Source organism: Scyliorhinus canicula, chromosome 18, assembly GCF_902713615.1.
Source record: "Scyliorhinus canicula chromosome 18, sScyCan1.1, whole genome shotgun sequence".
In the NCBI taxonomy this organism is placed as follows: Eukaryota; Metazoa; Chordata; class Chondrichthyes; order Carcharhiniformes; family Scyliorhinidae; genus Scyliorhinus; species Scyliorhinus canicula.
Window position 1 is genome coordinate 123,070,508 of NC_052163.1, and position 14,881 is coordinate 123,085,388.

Below are 14,881 nucleotides of genomic sequence, written 5' to 3' on the forward strand. Positions count from 1 at the left end.
CTTTTGTATCTTCTGCCTGATGAAAGAGAATAACCTGGGTGAGAGGGTCTTTGATTGTGCTGCCCGCTTTCCCAAGGCAACGGCAGGTATAGACTGAGTCAGTGGATGGGAGGTGGATTCAGGTGATGGACTGGGCTGTGTTCATGACTGTCGACGTGTTCATGGCATGTTAGTATTCAACAAAGTTTTTGAAAATACTCTGCTCAAAAATGTATTTAAAAAAAAAAAAAAAAATGCCCAGGTGGCACACGGAGTGGTGGTTAGCACTACTACCTCACAGCACTGAGGACCCGGGTTCGATCCCGGCCCTGGGTCACTGTCCGTGAGGTGAAGTTTGCACATTTCTGTGTCTGCGTTGGTCTCATCCCCACAACCAAGATGTGTAAGGTAGGTAGATTGGCCAGGTTAATTTGTCCCTTAATTGGAATTTTTAAAAAAAAATCCCTGTGAGTTTAGCATCTCCACTCAGTCACTTAGAACATGTTTACCCGTCATTATTTAAAACTGCCCAATTCTGCTGGAGGGCTCTACGGAAGTATGCTATGTCGGCATGAGTTTGATGTTACATTAATTTTAACACTGAAAATTGGATCCTGCTGCTGGAAAGTACTTGGGCTAAAGACTCTAGTGGTGCCTTGAACTTAAAGAACCTTAATTAGTCTAAAATTAAAGCATACATTTCCCTTCTTAATCACTGTGGCATATGTATTCCAATGAATTCTAAAACTCCATGCTACTTATCTTGAAGCTATGGGAACTAAAGTAATACAGTACACATTGGTGTTTTGGGAAAGGAGGAACGTTCACTCAGTTCTGGAATGTTCGTCAGACTTGTAAAGCCTTTATGTGCAGTGAAACATTTATTTCAACTGGTATTTTCCACTTTGCGAAAATGTACTAAAAGTACGATAACCAGATTTATTTTGAGGAGAGCACGCTGGGCATAAAATTTAATTATCTGCCGCAAGATTACATGGGGAAATCACAATTTCCTAACTTGAAACAAATGCTAATAATGCCTGTGCAGTGAAGCCTGTGACATGCCACTGTTGTCCATGTATTGTTCAATAAGCTACTGTGGAATCCTTGCAGTGTAATGGATAATCTATAGGTAATAAAACTCTGCTTTTATTATTCAGAATTCCAGATTTGGGGCTAATGATTAAATTTGGCAATTGACTGAGCTAAAACATAGCAACGTATTTTAGTAGGGGCAGACTTTGCGTGTTCTTCTGAGGAGGTAGACACAATGACTTGCCATTTATAATCGAGTGACTATCGTGGACAAAATTTCATAGAAGGACAAGCTTGCATTTGTATAGCCCCTTCGTGACCACCAGTTGTTTCAAAAGACCGCTCATGAAGTATTTTTCTGTTACGTAGAAAATGCAGCAGTCATGTAGTGCACAACAAGCTCCCATACACAGCTATATGATAGCAAGCCATCAGTTTTTGTGATGTTGATTTGAAGGATAAATATTGGCTAGTATACAAGGGGATAACTCTTCCCCTCCCCGCTGCTCTTCAAAATGGGGTCATGGGGGGCCTTTGTTTGAAATGCCTCATTCCCCTTGGGTGACATACTTGCTGATGTAAATATTATTTTCAACCTTGCTTTTCCTCCCCCACAACTATGTTAAAACAATATAAATAAGTCTGATTGCTTATTAAATTGAGGGTTTTTTTGATCCTTGGTACCTTTGATCAGCACTTCTGCAAGAATGTGATAACTTGGCAGCATGAATTTTTAGATTGTTGTGGGATAGTTGTTGAAAATTATACTCTGTACTTGTTCCAGGACCACTGAATAAGATTAAGACTTTCTCAAATACTGTAGTTACTACTGTTTTCAGTGGCTGAATTGCAATAAAAGCTCGTACTATCTTATTTAGAACAGTGCGATTCCTAATGACCTAAATGTTCTATCCGCTTGGAAGCGGGGTTACACAGGAAAGGGGATTGTGGTCACCATCCTGGATGATGGAATAGAGAAGAACCATCCGGACTTGGCTGAAAATTATGTAAGATCCAATAGAAGTACCTTGTAAACGCACTCATGTCTTTATTGTAATCTGTCTCAAATAGCATAAAGTAAGGAGAGGCACGACAGAGGGAGATTAGTTTAAATGACAGTACTTCTAAAATTGCCTTACTTTTTCACGTATCATTAAATTATTATTGTAATACTGGGCTTCTAATTCACTTCATTTAGGTTCTAATTTCATTTTTCACTAATTAGAAGAGAATGTATGAAATGGTTAAATGCATTTTCATCTGCCTCTGGAAACTTTTATAGACCATGTTAATGTCTGCATTTGACCATGGCCTGAAAGTGTTGGATGATGCATTGGAGAATGAGGAGCATAATAACCTGGTAGTCGGTTTTGAAAAGTTCTACAGAAAAGAACAGCTGTTCGGCATATATATTCAAAGTATTTTCCATTTTGATGTTTATTTAATTGAAAGGAGATGTGCAGATCTAATGAAATGGAATACATCTCTTTTATTAGGAACCAAGTTACGCAGATCACCTAATGTTTTAAAACATTGCTAAAGGGAATGATCATGGAATGATTATTGCCCAGGAGGAGGCCATTTGGCCTGTCATGTCTGTGCTGGATCTCCTGTAAGAGCAACTCAATTAGTCAGAGTGCCTGACCTCTTTTCCCTGAGTCCTTGCTCATTTTCTCTAAACCTGGGAAGTGCATTTGAGATCCTAACCATTCACTGCAAATGTTTGTGTGTCGACAAGTGTTTTCTTCAGTATGATCAGAATATTTAGACTACTTCAATATCAAATGCAGCTGGAATAGTATGTCTGAATATGATAAAGTGGGTAATTTTCAACAGCTGTGATGAATTTGTAGCTTGCAATACATTTCTTTATGAAGACCAAGCAGGGTCTCAGTTTGATGTCTTGTATGAGCACTCAAATTGTCCTCTAAGCCCTTGGGAAAATAAACCATCTAGGATATCTACTCCTGGAACTATCCAGCAACCTCTGGTATAAGCAAATTACTATGGATGCTGGAAGCTGAAACAAAAACAGAAAATACTGGATAATCTCAGCAGCTGTAACAGCATCTGTGGAGAGAGGAAGGAGCGTTTTGAGTCTGGATGAAGCTTTGACAAGAGTCATCCAGACTAGCTCCCTTCTCTCTCCACAGATGTTGCTGAGATTGGCCAATATTTTCTGTTTTTGTTAACTTCTGGTAAAAGTTCATGTACTTCTGCTTGTCAAAGATATAATTGGATTCAGTTATGATGCCCCCAGAGGTCAGAATTGTCTCCACCTTCTGAAGCGAATAGCTGTTTGGGTGACATACTGGAGGATATCTGGTACTTGTGGACGAACGTAACTGGGGATCTCTTACAGTTTTCAAATGTGTGAAGCTGACCGCAGAAAGCCATCTTTTTGATTAGATTTTTACATTTTTATTTGCAGGACCCCAATGCAAGCTTTGATATAAATGATAATGACCCTGACCCCCAACCTAGATATAACTTTAATGATGAAAATCGGTAAGTTGCTTACATTTTGAAGATGTTCTTAATTTTTCACCTGAATCAGCACTAAACACACAAGTAATCCAATGGCTGGTCCATTGCTCGGTGTATCACAGTTCACACGTACATAATAATCAAAATTCAGTTTAATTAATGATCATGGGTGGGCAAGCCCAGTGAGTTGTAAATTTCTTAATGTTACTGTTTTAACATTTGCTCTGTTTATATTTCGATACATTATCTGCAACAGTGGAATGCTGCACTGACCTAGAAGAGCAATAGAAAGAGAAAATAAATAAAATAAGATATACAAATTATTTTATTTCTGGGGATTTGAAAATCATTCTTGGGATAAGTGCATCACTGACTAGGCCAGCATTTATTGCCCATCCCAAATTACGCTTCCGAAGGACTTGGTGTGCCGCTTTTGAACCGCTGCAGTCCATGTGGTGTAGGTGCACCCATGGTGCTGTTAGGGAGTGAGTTCAAGACTTTGACCCTGCGACCGTGAAGGAACAGTGATATATTTCCAAGTCTGGATGGTGTGTGGTGTAATGTTCCCAGTTATCTGTTGCCTTTGTTCTTCTAGATCAGTGTTTTTCAAACTTTAGGACCCACTTTTACAAAATTCTACAAAATCTCTCGACCCACGTCGCGTTCATATTAGATTCTCTATAGTTTTTTTAAAAAGTCACATTTGTTGTTGGCACTATTATTAAATATAAAAATTGTAATTTTCTTGTTATTTGGAGATCTAAATAACTTTTTAATAAAAATCTCATCACCTGCATTTTCCCCCGACTGGGAAGGATGGGGTTCCCACATCCGAGATCAGAATGGGGCAAACATTAACCAGTTTCATAACAATGGACCAATTGAAAGGCGAGGCGATCCCTATAAGATACGCAGGAATTTCTGATAAATCTTGTACATGGCAGCCCTCCAGCTGTGAGTTGCTGACTGGGGTATTCTAGTCAGCAGCCATTTGGTTTTGGGTGGGAGATGTAGGCCTGGCAAAAAAACACATTAAACACTCCTGGAAACTAACTCTACGCAGGAGTATCTTCAGGAAAGACATTTTTAAAATAATTGATTTTTCCTTTAAACTCTTCAGGTTTTAGTTGCAGGTGGTGACTAACCTGGCCGATCAGCTGCTGGAGTTGCTGCTGGAGGCTGTGGCGGTGGCTGTAACAGTGACCCAGGAAGGCCAGAAAGTCCACGGCACCGGCCTCTACATCAGCCTCCTGTGGTCATACACTGCACTGCAGCCAGAATTTACCCAGAAACAGAAAATATGGTCAGGAGATCTTTTTGGCGACCCATCTTACACCATTCTGTGACCCACCTGCAGGTCATGACCCCCACTTTGAAAAACACTGTTCTAGATGGTAGCAGCAGGGGGCCTCACGGTAGCATGGTGGTTAGCATCAATGCTTCACAGCTCCAGGGTCCCAGGTTCGATTCCCGGCTGGGTCACTGTCTGTGTGGAGTCTGCATGTCCTCCCCGTGTGTGCGTGGGTTTCCTCCGGGTGCTCCGGTTTCCTCCCACAGTCCAAAGATGTGCGGGTTAGGTGGATTGGCCATGCTAAATTGCCCGTAGTGTAAGGTTAATGGGGGGATTGTTGGGTTATGGGTATACGGGTTACGTGGGTTTGAGTAGGGTGATCATTGCTCGGCACAACATCGAGGGCTGAAGGGCCTGTTCTGTGCTGTACTGTTCTATGTTCTATAGTCCAGTAGGTTTATTTCAAATCACTAGCTTTCGGAGCACAGCTCCTTCATCAGGATGCACCTGGGAGGGGGGGGGGGGGGGGGAGAGAGAGAATTGTCTCTGCACATGGACAAGTACTGCTTCAGTATCTAAGGAATTAGGAATAGTGCTGAATATTGTGTAAACGTCAGCGAACATCCCCACTTTTTTTTTTTAAGAAAGAATATTTTTCCAATTAAGGGGAAATTTTGGAGTGGCCAATCCACCTACCCTGCACATTTTTGGGTTGTGGGGGTGAGACCCACGCAGACACTGGGAGGATATGCAAACTCCACACGGACAGTGACCCGGGGCTGGGATCAAACCCGGGTCCTTGGTGCCATGAGGCAGCAGTGCTAACCACTGGGCCACCGTGCTGCCCTGAACATCCCCACTTCTCACCTTAATTTAGAGGGAAGGTCATTGTTGAAGCAGCTGAAGATAGTTGAGCCCAGGACAGTACCTTGAGGAATGTGCCAAGTTTTGTGTGTACAATATATAGTCGAGCACTGACTGAATTATTCCATGATTTTGTGAAATGTAGTGCTGTAAACCTCTTTGCAAACAGCAGCCACTAGAGGGTGTGAGTAGACTATTATTTATTTTTCATAAATCTTTGAAAATTCTGCATCTAAAATAGTTACTTTTTCTAAATGGAAAATAACCTGATGACTGTGACATAATGGTTTGTGCTGCATAATCTGGTCTCTTTCTTGTACATGTACCAAATGAGGTCAATCTAAAACTTGCACTGAAAATATCATATTTATTCCAATATCTTTTAATCTTGGATGCAATTCTCTGGAAAAAATAGTGTCAAGTTTTTTTCAGGGGGTTTATCGGCAGCAAGTTCCCCACCGCTATTCAATGACACATGGTCACTTTTTTGGCCTTGGTGAGTTTCTCACCGGTTTAGCCCTCACTTTGAATTTTCTTTAACACTGGGGAGATCGGGCCACCATTTTTAAAGGGTGCAGCGATCTAAGTGAGCTTGTGGGTCACCCACACCCCCCACCTATGGGTAATGTCACCCCCACACATATGGGCACTACCCGATACCCCGCTATGGAGTCCCTTGGGGGGGGGGGGGGGGGGCAGCATACAGCATACCACTTTCCCACCCTTCAAATCCCCCTTTCACCCTCCAGTTAATGGGCATGGCCCCCCTGATTCTTGGCAGTGCCACCCTGGCACTCGGGTACCCTAGTACTGGCACCCAGGCAGTGCTCCTGCCAATTTAGCAGTGCCACCTTGGCAGCACCAAGGTGTCAGCTGTTGTCCCCCCCCCGGCGCGTGTGCCTCAACTGAGTGCCATTCCGCCTGTTCCAGTTTGGCCAGCACAGCATAGTGGTTAGCGCAGTTGCTTCACAGCTCCAGGGTCCCAGGTTTGATTCCCAGCTTGGGTCACTGTCTGCATGGAGACTGCATGTTCTCCCTGTGTGTGTGTGGGTTTCCTCCGAGTGCTCCCGTTTCCTCCCACTAGTCCAAAGATGTGCAGGTTAGGTGGATTGGCCATTCTGGATTGCTCTTGGTGTCCAAAACGTTAGTGTGGGTTATGGGGATTGAGGGGGATAGGGTGGGGGCGTGGGACTTAAGTAGGGTGCTCTTCCCAAGGGCCAGTACACACTCGATGAGTCAAATGGCCACCTGCACTGTAGGGATTCTATGAAAATATTACTATGGGGTGTTTTCTTATTAAAATCACTAGGTTTACCTGATTTGCCTATGAGGCTGTTTTAGGAGTTGATATGTTGCTATTTATTTCAAATCGATTAACTTTTTTTCTCTTTCTGTGCTAAAATACTGGGCCAAAGAATGTCAAATTGAGCGGCACGGCGGTACTGTGGTTAGCGCTGCTGTATCACGGCACTGAGGACCCAGGTTCAATCCTGGCCTTGGGTCACTGTCCGTGTGGAGTTTGCCCGTTTTCCCTGTGTCTGTGTAGGTCTCACTCCCACAACCCAAAAGATGTGCAGGCAAGGTGGATTGGCCACGCTAAATTGCTCCTTAATTGGTTTTAAAAATACATTAGGTACTCTACATTTTATATTTTTAACATTTTCAGTTGTCAGTGGGTAGCTCCCAGTTCCGTGGCTTTGGGTTCATAATCCATATGCTAATCTCCTGAGCATCTGTGACTGTTAAGAAAACTTTATCTTTTAACAGGCATGGAACACGGTGTGCAGGAGAAGTGGCTGCTGTGGCTAATAACCTCTGCGGGATTGGCATAGCCTATAATGCCAGAATTGGTGGTAAAGTATCATTGCTTATAAATTAAGGATAGCATATTAAAATTTCTGTTTTCCCCAAAGTGCTCAACACACTGAAACTATTAACCTTTGGATCAAAATAAAAACCAAAATGCTGGGTAAATTCAGCAGGTCTGGTAGCACCTGTGGAGAGCAAAATGATTAATGTTTGAGTCTATATGACCCTTTGTTTTGAAAGAGAAAATGCTGGAAAGTCTCAGCAAGTCTGGCAGCATCTGTGGGGAGAGAAAATAGCTAACGTTTTGAGTCCGATGACTTTGTCAGATGCTGCCAGACTTGCTGAGATTTTCCATCATTTTCTCTTTCGTTTCAGATTCCAGCATCCGCAGTAATTTGCTTTGACCCTTTGTTTTCCTGTTTTTATTTCTGTTTTCTCGCACCCACAATATTTTGCTTTTAACTTTTTGGATCAATGTTTACCGTGTTCTGAAGCAACAATTTTCTTTTTAACCACCTAGATTTTGTAATATGAGGGTGAATTGTCAATGTTCACCATCATTACTCTGAAACTTTGCAGCAACATCTGGCATTCACACATGTGCAGTTAATTAAATGTGAAATTCCCGAAATTGCTGTCAGTAAGATTGCCCACTTCCCTCATTCTGATGTTGCAGTCTATTAGAAATCACTGAATTGACGTGAACTTCCATTTTAAAAAATAATCTCACCTTAGCTTAAATTGCACCTTGTTGAATTTAATACAACTTGGTTTTAAATGGTATGTTTAAGTTACTAGGCTGCATAACCTTTACAGCTTTGAATAACTCCTTTTTAGTTGTGGAATGTTAAATGTCCCCTGACTTATACATTTTACAAACTTTATTCAATAATTATTTTTGTTTCTGCTTCTATCTTGGGCACGATCTATCAACTATCATGCCCAAAAGGCAGCAGGCTGCACGATGCAGCCAGTAGATTCTTGAAGGTCATTCTTTCAGGATCTACCCGGCTCACCACACTTCGAGAGCTAACACTATCTCATGAAATATCGCGATGTGAATCATGCCCATTAATGCTTTTTAGCGGATCACTTTTTAGTAACTCTGCATATTCGGGCAGGGCAGCTAGTCTCTCTCTCTAACGTGTTCTCCCATGATCTAATCAAGGTGTTGGGATCTAATCCCTTCACCTTGGAGTCCTTGGGCGAGCATTGTTCAGTGTTGGGCTCCACAAACCGGGACCAGACGGAGCCTGGGCCTCCCAGGGGATCGGAGGCCCCCAGGTGGTTTCCCTCTAGGCAGGGTGGCACCCTGGCACCCCAGAGGGCACTGATGGTGCCAAGCAGGCATTTTTCCCAGAGATCCGGCCCAGGGATGCTCTGTGCCGGGGCAGGTGCGAGGGGGTGTCCGAGGGCCCTCTTGTAAGTGAGTTGGGGTTTGAGTTTGAGGGGCAGGGGGGGGAAATGGTTCCCAATCTCCTACCCCACTGAGGAGTTCCGGCAAGTGGAGCTCCTCGGTGCAGAAAACAAGACTTGAGTGCGCCTTGTCGGGCAGTTCCCAGCTGAGGCCCCAGAGTCCAGTTCGATGGCATGGAGTTTCTTGGCGTCTGAGTACCAGGAAACACCCTTGTTGCAGGACTCCAATTCAGATAGATCGTGCCCTTTTATTTTGCTGATTATAGAAAGTGAATGATAAAACCTGCCTGTTACTTCCTAATTGCTGTCTGTGCTAATTCTGCAAAATGATTGAGTGTTTAGCATACTTGACATTACTGTTGTACTCTAGAGCAGTGATCCCCAATCGCTGTGCTGCAGCACACTGGTGTGCCATGAGAGGGTGAACGTCTGCCAAGGCCACCTGTGCACGTGCCCTTTTATCAAGCACCCGACGAGCCCCTTTTGGATTAAATTCCCTTCAGTCGGGTTGACCAGTTGTGTTTCTCTGTATTACCTGGAATCTCTGTTTAAATGGTCTCCAGTTTTCTATTCGGGACCAATTGCTGATTCCAATGTGATCACCTCCTCGCAGCAGAATTAAAAAAAAAAAGTAAACTCTCTCTCTCTGATAAACAGAACAAGTGGAATAAACAATTGACCTTATGCTGATTTTATCCAAAAGGTTAATGGGACAATTCTAGATCAGATAATGTTCATCTCTTTTCCACATTTAATGACTCTGCTGCAATTTTCTCAGCTCCATGAGATGTGGAGCGCAAGTAGCATTTGTCTACCAATAACATTCACCAACTCCTATGCAAAGGCTATCCTACCTCCTAGGATGTGTTTCTACAGAGCCCATCAAAGTGGCCCAGTCAGTTTGTCATCTGTCAGAGGAGATGAGTGAATTCAGACAGCAACAGTTTTCATATATTTTTTTAAAATTTAGAGTACCCAATTATATTTTTTTCCCAATTAAGAGGCAATTTAGCATGGCCAATCCACCTTTGGATTGGGGGGTGGTGAAACCCACGCAGACATGGAGAGAATGTGCAAACTCCACATACAAGTGACCCGGGATCGAACCCGGTCCTCGGTGCACTAGGCAACAGTGCTAACCATTGGGCCACTTTGTCTCCCTAACAATTTTCATATGTAACACAGGTGAGGCCCATTTTAAAAATTGCACTAGAAATCCTCCATAGCTAATGCCAGCAATCTAATGGTGGCTTTCTTTTAAGATCATCACTGAACTCTTGTCACTTTTTGCCACTAACTACAAAATCTGTGCCATGCGTTTTCTTTAGTAGTGCTGTCAACATTATTTGACTTAAAAACTGAATTAAAGGAATGAAACCAGATGGACCACACGGCATCAACCTCGGCACCGGAAACCACAACAGCAAACCCAGCCTTCTTACTAACATCTTGGGGCTTGTGCCATAGTTGGAAGAGCAACTAGTCAAGCAATAGCCTGACATAGTCATACTTGCAGAATCATACCTTACAGATTATGTCCCAGACACCACTATTACCATTCGTGGGGTATGTCTTGTCTCACCGGTAGGACCGACCCAGCAGAGATGGTGGCAATGGTATATATTCGGGAGGGAGTTGTCCTGGGAGTCCTCAACATTCACTCTGTGAGCCCCATGAAGTCCCATGGCTTCAAGTTAAACATTAGTAAGGAAACCTCCTGCTGATTACCACGTACTGTCCAGCATCAGCTAATTGTACTTGTGTTGAAAGTTGGAGGAAGCACTTGTGTGGCGAGGTTGCCGAATAGATGGACATTCAACCGTCACCAAAAGTGGCTCGGTAGCCAGACGGAGCTGACCGGGTCCGAAAGGAAATAGATGCTAGACTGGACTGCAGCAGGTGGCGAGGGAAAAATATACTTGACATCATCCTCTCCAATCTGCCTGCTGCAGATGCATCTGTCCATGACCGTATCAGTAGAAGTGACCACTGCACAGTCACAGTGGTGACAAAAGTCCTGTCTTCATGTTGAGGATATCCTCCATTGTGTTTTGTGGCACTACCACCATGCTAAATGGGATAGACTTCGAACAGATCTAGCAACTTCAGACTGGCCATCCATGAGGCGCTGGTATATCCCCACTCTGCCATTACCATCAGCCCTGGTTCAATGAAGAGTGCAGGGGAGCATGCCTGGAGCATCACCATACCTAAAAATGTGTCAACCTGGTGAAGCTACAACACAGGACTAATGTGCCAAGCAGCAAGTAATAGACCAAACTAAGTAATTCCACAGCGAACGCGTCGGATCTAAGCTCTGCTGTGAATGGTGGTACACAATTAAACAACTCATTGGAGGAGGAGGCTCCACAAATAACTCCATGATGGAGGAGCCCAGCATATCTATGCAAAAGACCAGGCTAAAACATTTTGCAACAAACTTCTGCCAGAGGTGCCGAGTGGATGATCTAGCTCGGTCGCCTCTGGAACTCCCCAGCATCACCGTCTTCAACAAATACGATTCACTCCAAGTGATATTAAGGAACCAAGGCACTGGATACAGCGAAGGCTATGGGCCCTGACAGTATTCCAGCAATAGTATTGAAGACTTGTGTTCCAGAACTTTGTTGCATCCTAGCCAAGCTGTTCCAGTACAGCTACAACACTGGCGCCTACCCAGCAATGTGGAAAATTGCCCGTGTGTACCGTACACTAGAAGCAGGACAAATCCAACCCAGCCAATTACAGCCCGATCAGTCTACTTGCCATCAGCAAAGTAATGGAAGGCGTTATCAACTGTGCTGTCAAGCAGCACTTTACTCCACAATGACATGCTTAGTTTGGGTTCTGCCAGGATCACTCCACCGCTGACCTCATTACAGCTGTGGCTCAAACATGGGACAAAAGAGCTGAATGTCAGAGGTGAGGTGAGTGGGTGCCCTTGACATCAAGGCAGCACGAGAGTGTGGCATGAAGGAGCCCTAGCAAAACGGAGTTAATTGGAATCTGAGTCACACCTGGCAGAAAGGAAGATGGTTGTGGTGGTTGGAGGTCAATTATCTCAACCCCAGGACATCACTGCAGGAGGTCCTCTGGGTAGTTAGCTTCCAACCCTCTTCAGCTGCTTCATCAATAATCTTCCTTCTGTCAGAAGTGGGGATGTTCGCAGATGTTCAGCGCCATTTGTGACTCCTCAGATAAATGAGGCAAAACAGTCCATGGTCAAATGCAGCAAGGCCGGAACAATATCCAGGCTTGGGCTGACAAGTGGGAAAATTGCATTGACGTCACACACAAGTGCCAGCCAATGACTATTTCCTACAAGCGAGGATCTAACCATCGCCGCATGACGTTCAATGGCATTGCCATCGCTGAGTCTCTTTCCTCTTCTCCCCCCTCCCCCACAATCAATATCCTGGGAGTTACCATTGATCAGAAACTGAACTGGACGATCCATATTAATACTGTGGCTATCAGAGCAGGTCAAAGGCTAGGAATCCTACGGTGAGTAACTCGCCTCTGGATTTCCACCCTCTTTTCCCCCCCTCCCCCCCCCCCCCCCCCCTCAAAGCCTGTCCACCATCTACAAGGCACAAGCCAAAAGGGCAATGGAATATGTCCACTTGCCTGGATGAGTGTAGCTCCAACAACAAAGAAGCTTGACACCCATCCAGGACAAAGCAGCCCACTTGATTGCTCCTCCTTCCACAAACATTCAATTCCTCCACCACCAACTAATGGTGACAGCCGTGTGTATCATCTACAAGATGCACTATGGTAATACTAAGGTTCCTTTGGCAATACCTTCCAAACCCACTACCATCTATATCACCATTCCTGCACTGTTGCTGGGTCACATTCCTGGAACTCCTACCTAACAGAACTGTGGGTGTACCACACCTCAGCGACTGCAGCGGTTCAAGGCAGCTCATCACCTTTTGAAGGGCAACCAGGGATGGACAGTAAATGCTGGCCTAAGCAACAACCCCAACATTGCATAAATTAATTTTTTAAAAACATTTTTTATCTTGTGCCTTCTGTAAAAGTGCAGCTTGTTGCACCTGTGCTAAAGGCACTTTGAAACAGACACTAAACATGGGCAGTGTTTCTTGCAGTCTGATCTTTCTGCTGCTTCAGTTTCCCTCCCCCCCCCCCCCCCCCCCCCCCCACTTCAGCTGAAAGATGTGAATGGTTGCTACTGTTTTTTTTCCCTCGTATTGTAAAGAGTCAATGGGACATGAAAGGAATATATTAGCAGCATGTTGCTAGGTAATCCATTCTGGGTTCTATTCGCTTTCACTTTTGGGCCTGCAGTTACATGCAGTTTTTTTTTGTATGTATAAAATGGGTCATTTACTGCATCCTAATAAGGAAAGACTTTCGAAAGATGTAGCTCATTATACAGCAAATTATTACATTTTTTAAACCTTTTTGAGCTTAACTGAATTTTCTTGGCTCGTTGACCATGAAACATATTATTGATGTTCCTTTCTTATCCAACCCCTGGAGAGGATGCCTTCCCTTTACCTGAAAATGCCTTGGAGGTGTAGATTTTAGTCCTTTGCAATCCTTAGCCCATCATTTCTACCATAATGTGATCTTGGCCAAAGTATGTGCATTGGTCTCCACGTTTAGGGCGCAATTTAACCTACACAATAGAGTCACATTTTGGGCACGTACAGCAGGGTCTTTCTCGGTGCCATATGCCATCTCAATCTCTCAACCCCCCCACCCCAACTTGATGAGGAGTCAAACTCACCCCACCTCTGAAGGGCGGGGAATCCCCTGGGCATGGTCTCTGGCATGGGCAACTTTGCATTGCCAGCCTGGCACTTTGGCAGTGCTGTGTGCCAGCAGGAGTGCCAGAGTATCAGCCTGCCTAGAGGCCACCTATGGCCTGGGAGCCCCATGGCAAGTCTGTTCGGGGTGGGCGTTAGTTCCTGGGTTTCGGGAGAACATGCAGACGTGAGCCCAACGGCCCGTTTAAGTATGTTAATCTGGATCTCTCCCAACGAGGGGGAGATCCAGATTTTGAGGTATCATTAGATCTCGCTAGGTGTCCCGAGCATCACAAACCTCAAGAGTCTGCGTGGGTTTCCTCCCACAGTCAAAAGACGTGCAGGTTAGATGGATTGGCCATGATAAATTGCCCTTAGTAACCAAAAAAGGGTAGGAGGGGTGGCCTCTTTCCGCACTGTATGTTCACTGTATGTTCTATGTCTAAGTCTGACCTCGTCGCATCACCAAGTTGGGTGCGACAAGGTCATTCAGTTGCACCCTTTAATCTTGCATGTTGTTTACCCACCTGATATTTGTATAGATATGCGTTACTTTGATCCAGGCATAGCCAAGTTGGCCATGTGAATGTGTCTCTAATTCACTTGTCTCTCAGTCCGGAAGAAACGGTCTCGAACACGCTCGTACTTTAGAATATTCTTTATTGCGATCGGGGCCGCTCTCTAGGTATTCCGAAGAAACACCTCTGAGTGTGCCAAAGTTTTGCTCAAAACATCCTGTCTTTATATGTTTTTTAAGGGGCTGTCCCTTACATTCACTTGAACTTGCCCCCATTACAAAGCATAGCTTGTTTTTGCCATAGTTTCGATACATGATTTTACAGACTTTAAAGTTATCTATTGGCACATGAGTATATAGCAATTTTAGCAAAAACAGCAGGTGTTTAGCCACAGTATCAATGGCTCCCACATTTCATATTCCGTCATCCAGCCATCTTCCTTGTTTCTCAAGGCTATTTGGCTTACAGTCATGAGTCGGCTCACGAATTCAATAATAACTCCCTTATTTGTAACTTTCCACTAATGTGTCCCATTAATTCTGGATTGTTCTAGTTATTGACCCTTGCTTCACATTCTCAGCCACCGTGTTGGTTTGGTGTTTGGTGATGTTGGAACTGTTCTGCAAGAGCAGTACTATATTTGTTGATTACAGTTCTCTGGTGTTTTGTGGTTTTCCATCCTTTGCCATCTGTAATAGTTTTGT

At 44.1% G+C, this 14,881-nt stretch overlaps 1 protein-coding gene across 6 annotated transcripts in view; it reads left to right on the forward strand.

Annotated features, from left to right (window-relative positions):
* Positions 1 to 14,881, forward strand: part of LOC119953152 (furin-like) — a 65,166-nt gene that overhangs the window by 16,695 nt on the left and 33,590 nt on the right. For 4 of the 6 annotated variants that reach the window (XR_005457971.1, XM_038777058.1, XM_038777063.1 and 1 more), the window contains 3 exons: positions 1,893 to 2,021; positions 3,446 to 3,522; positions 7,424 to 7,509. Coding sequence is in view for 5 of the 6 variants with exons in the window: in XM_038777058.1 (XP_038632986.1) it covers positions 1,893 to 2,021; positions 3,446 to 3,522; positions 7,424 to 7,509 (292 nt within the window). In the remaining variant the exon portion in view is untranslated. The remainder of the gene's footprint in view (positions 1 to 1,892; positions 2,022 to 3,445; positions 3,523 to 7,423; positions 7,510 to 14,881) is intronic. The other 2 variants (XM_038777059.1, XM_038777061.1) reach the window with 2 other exon arrangements.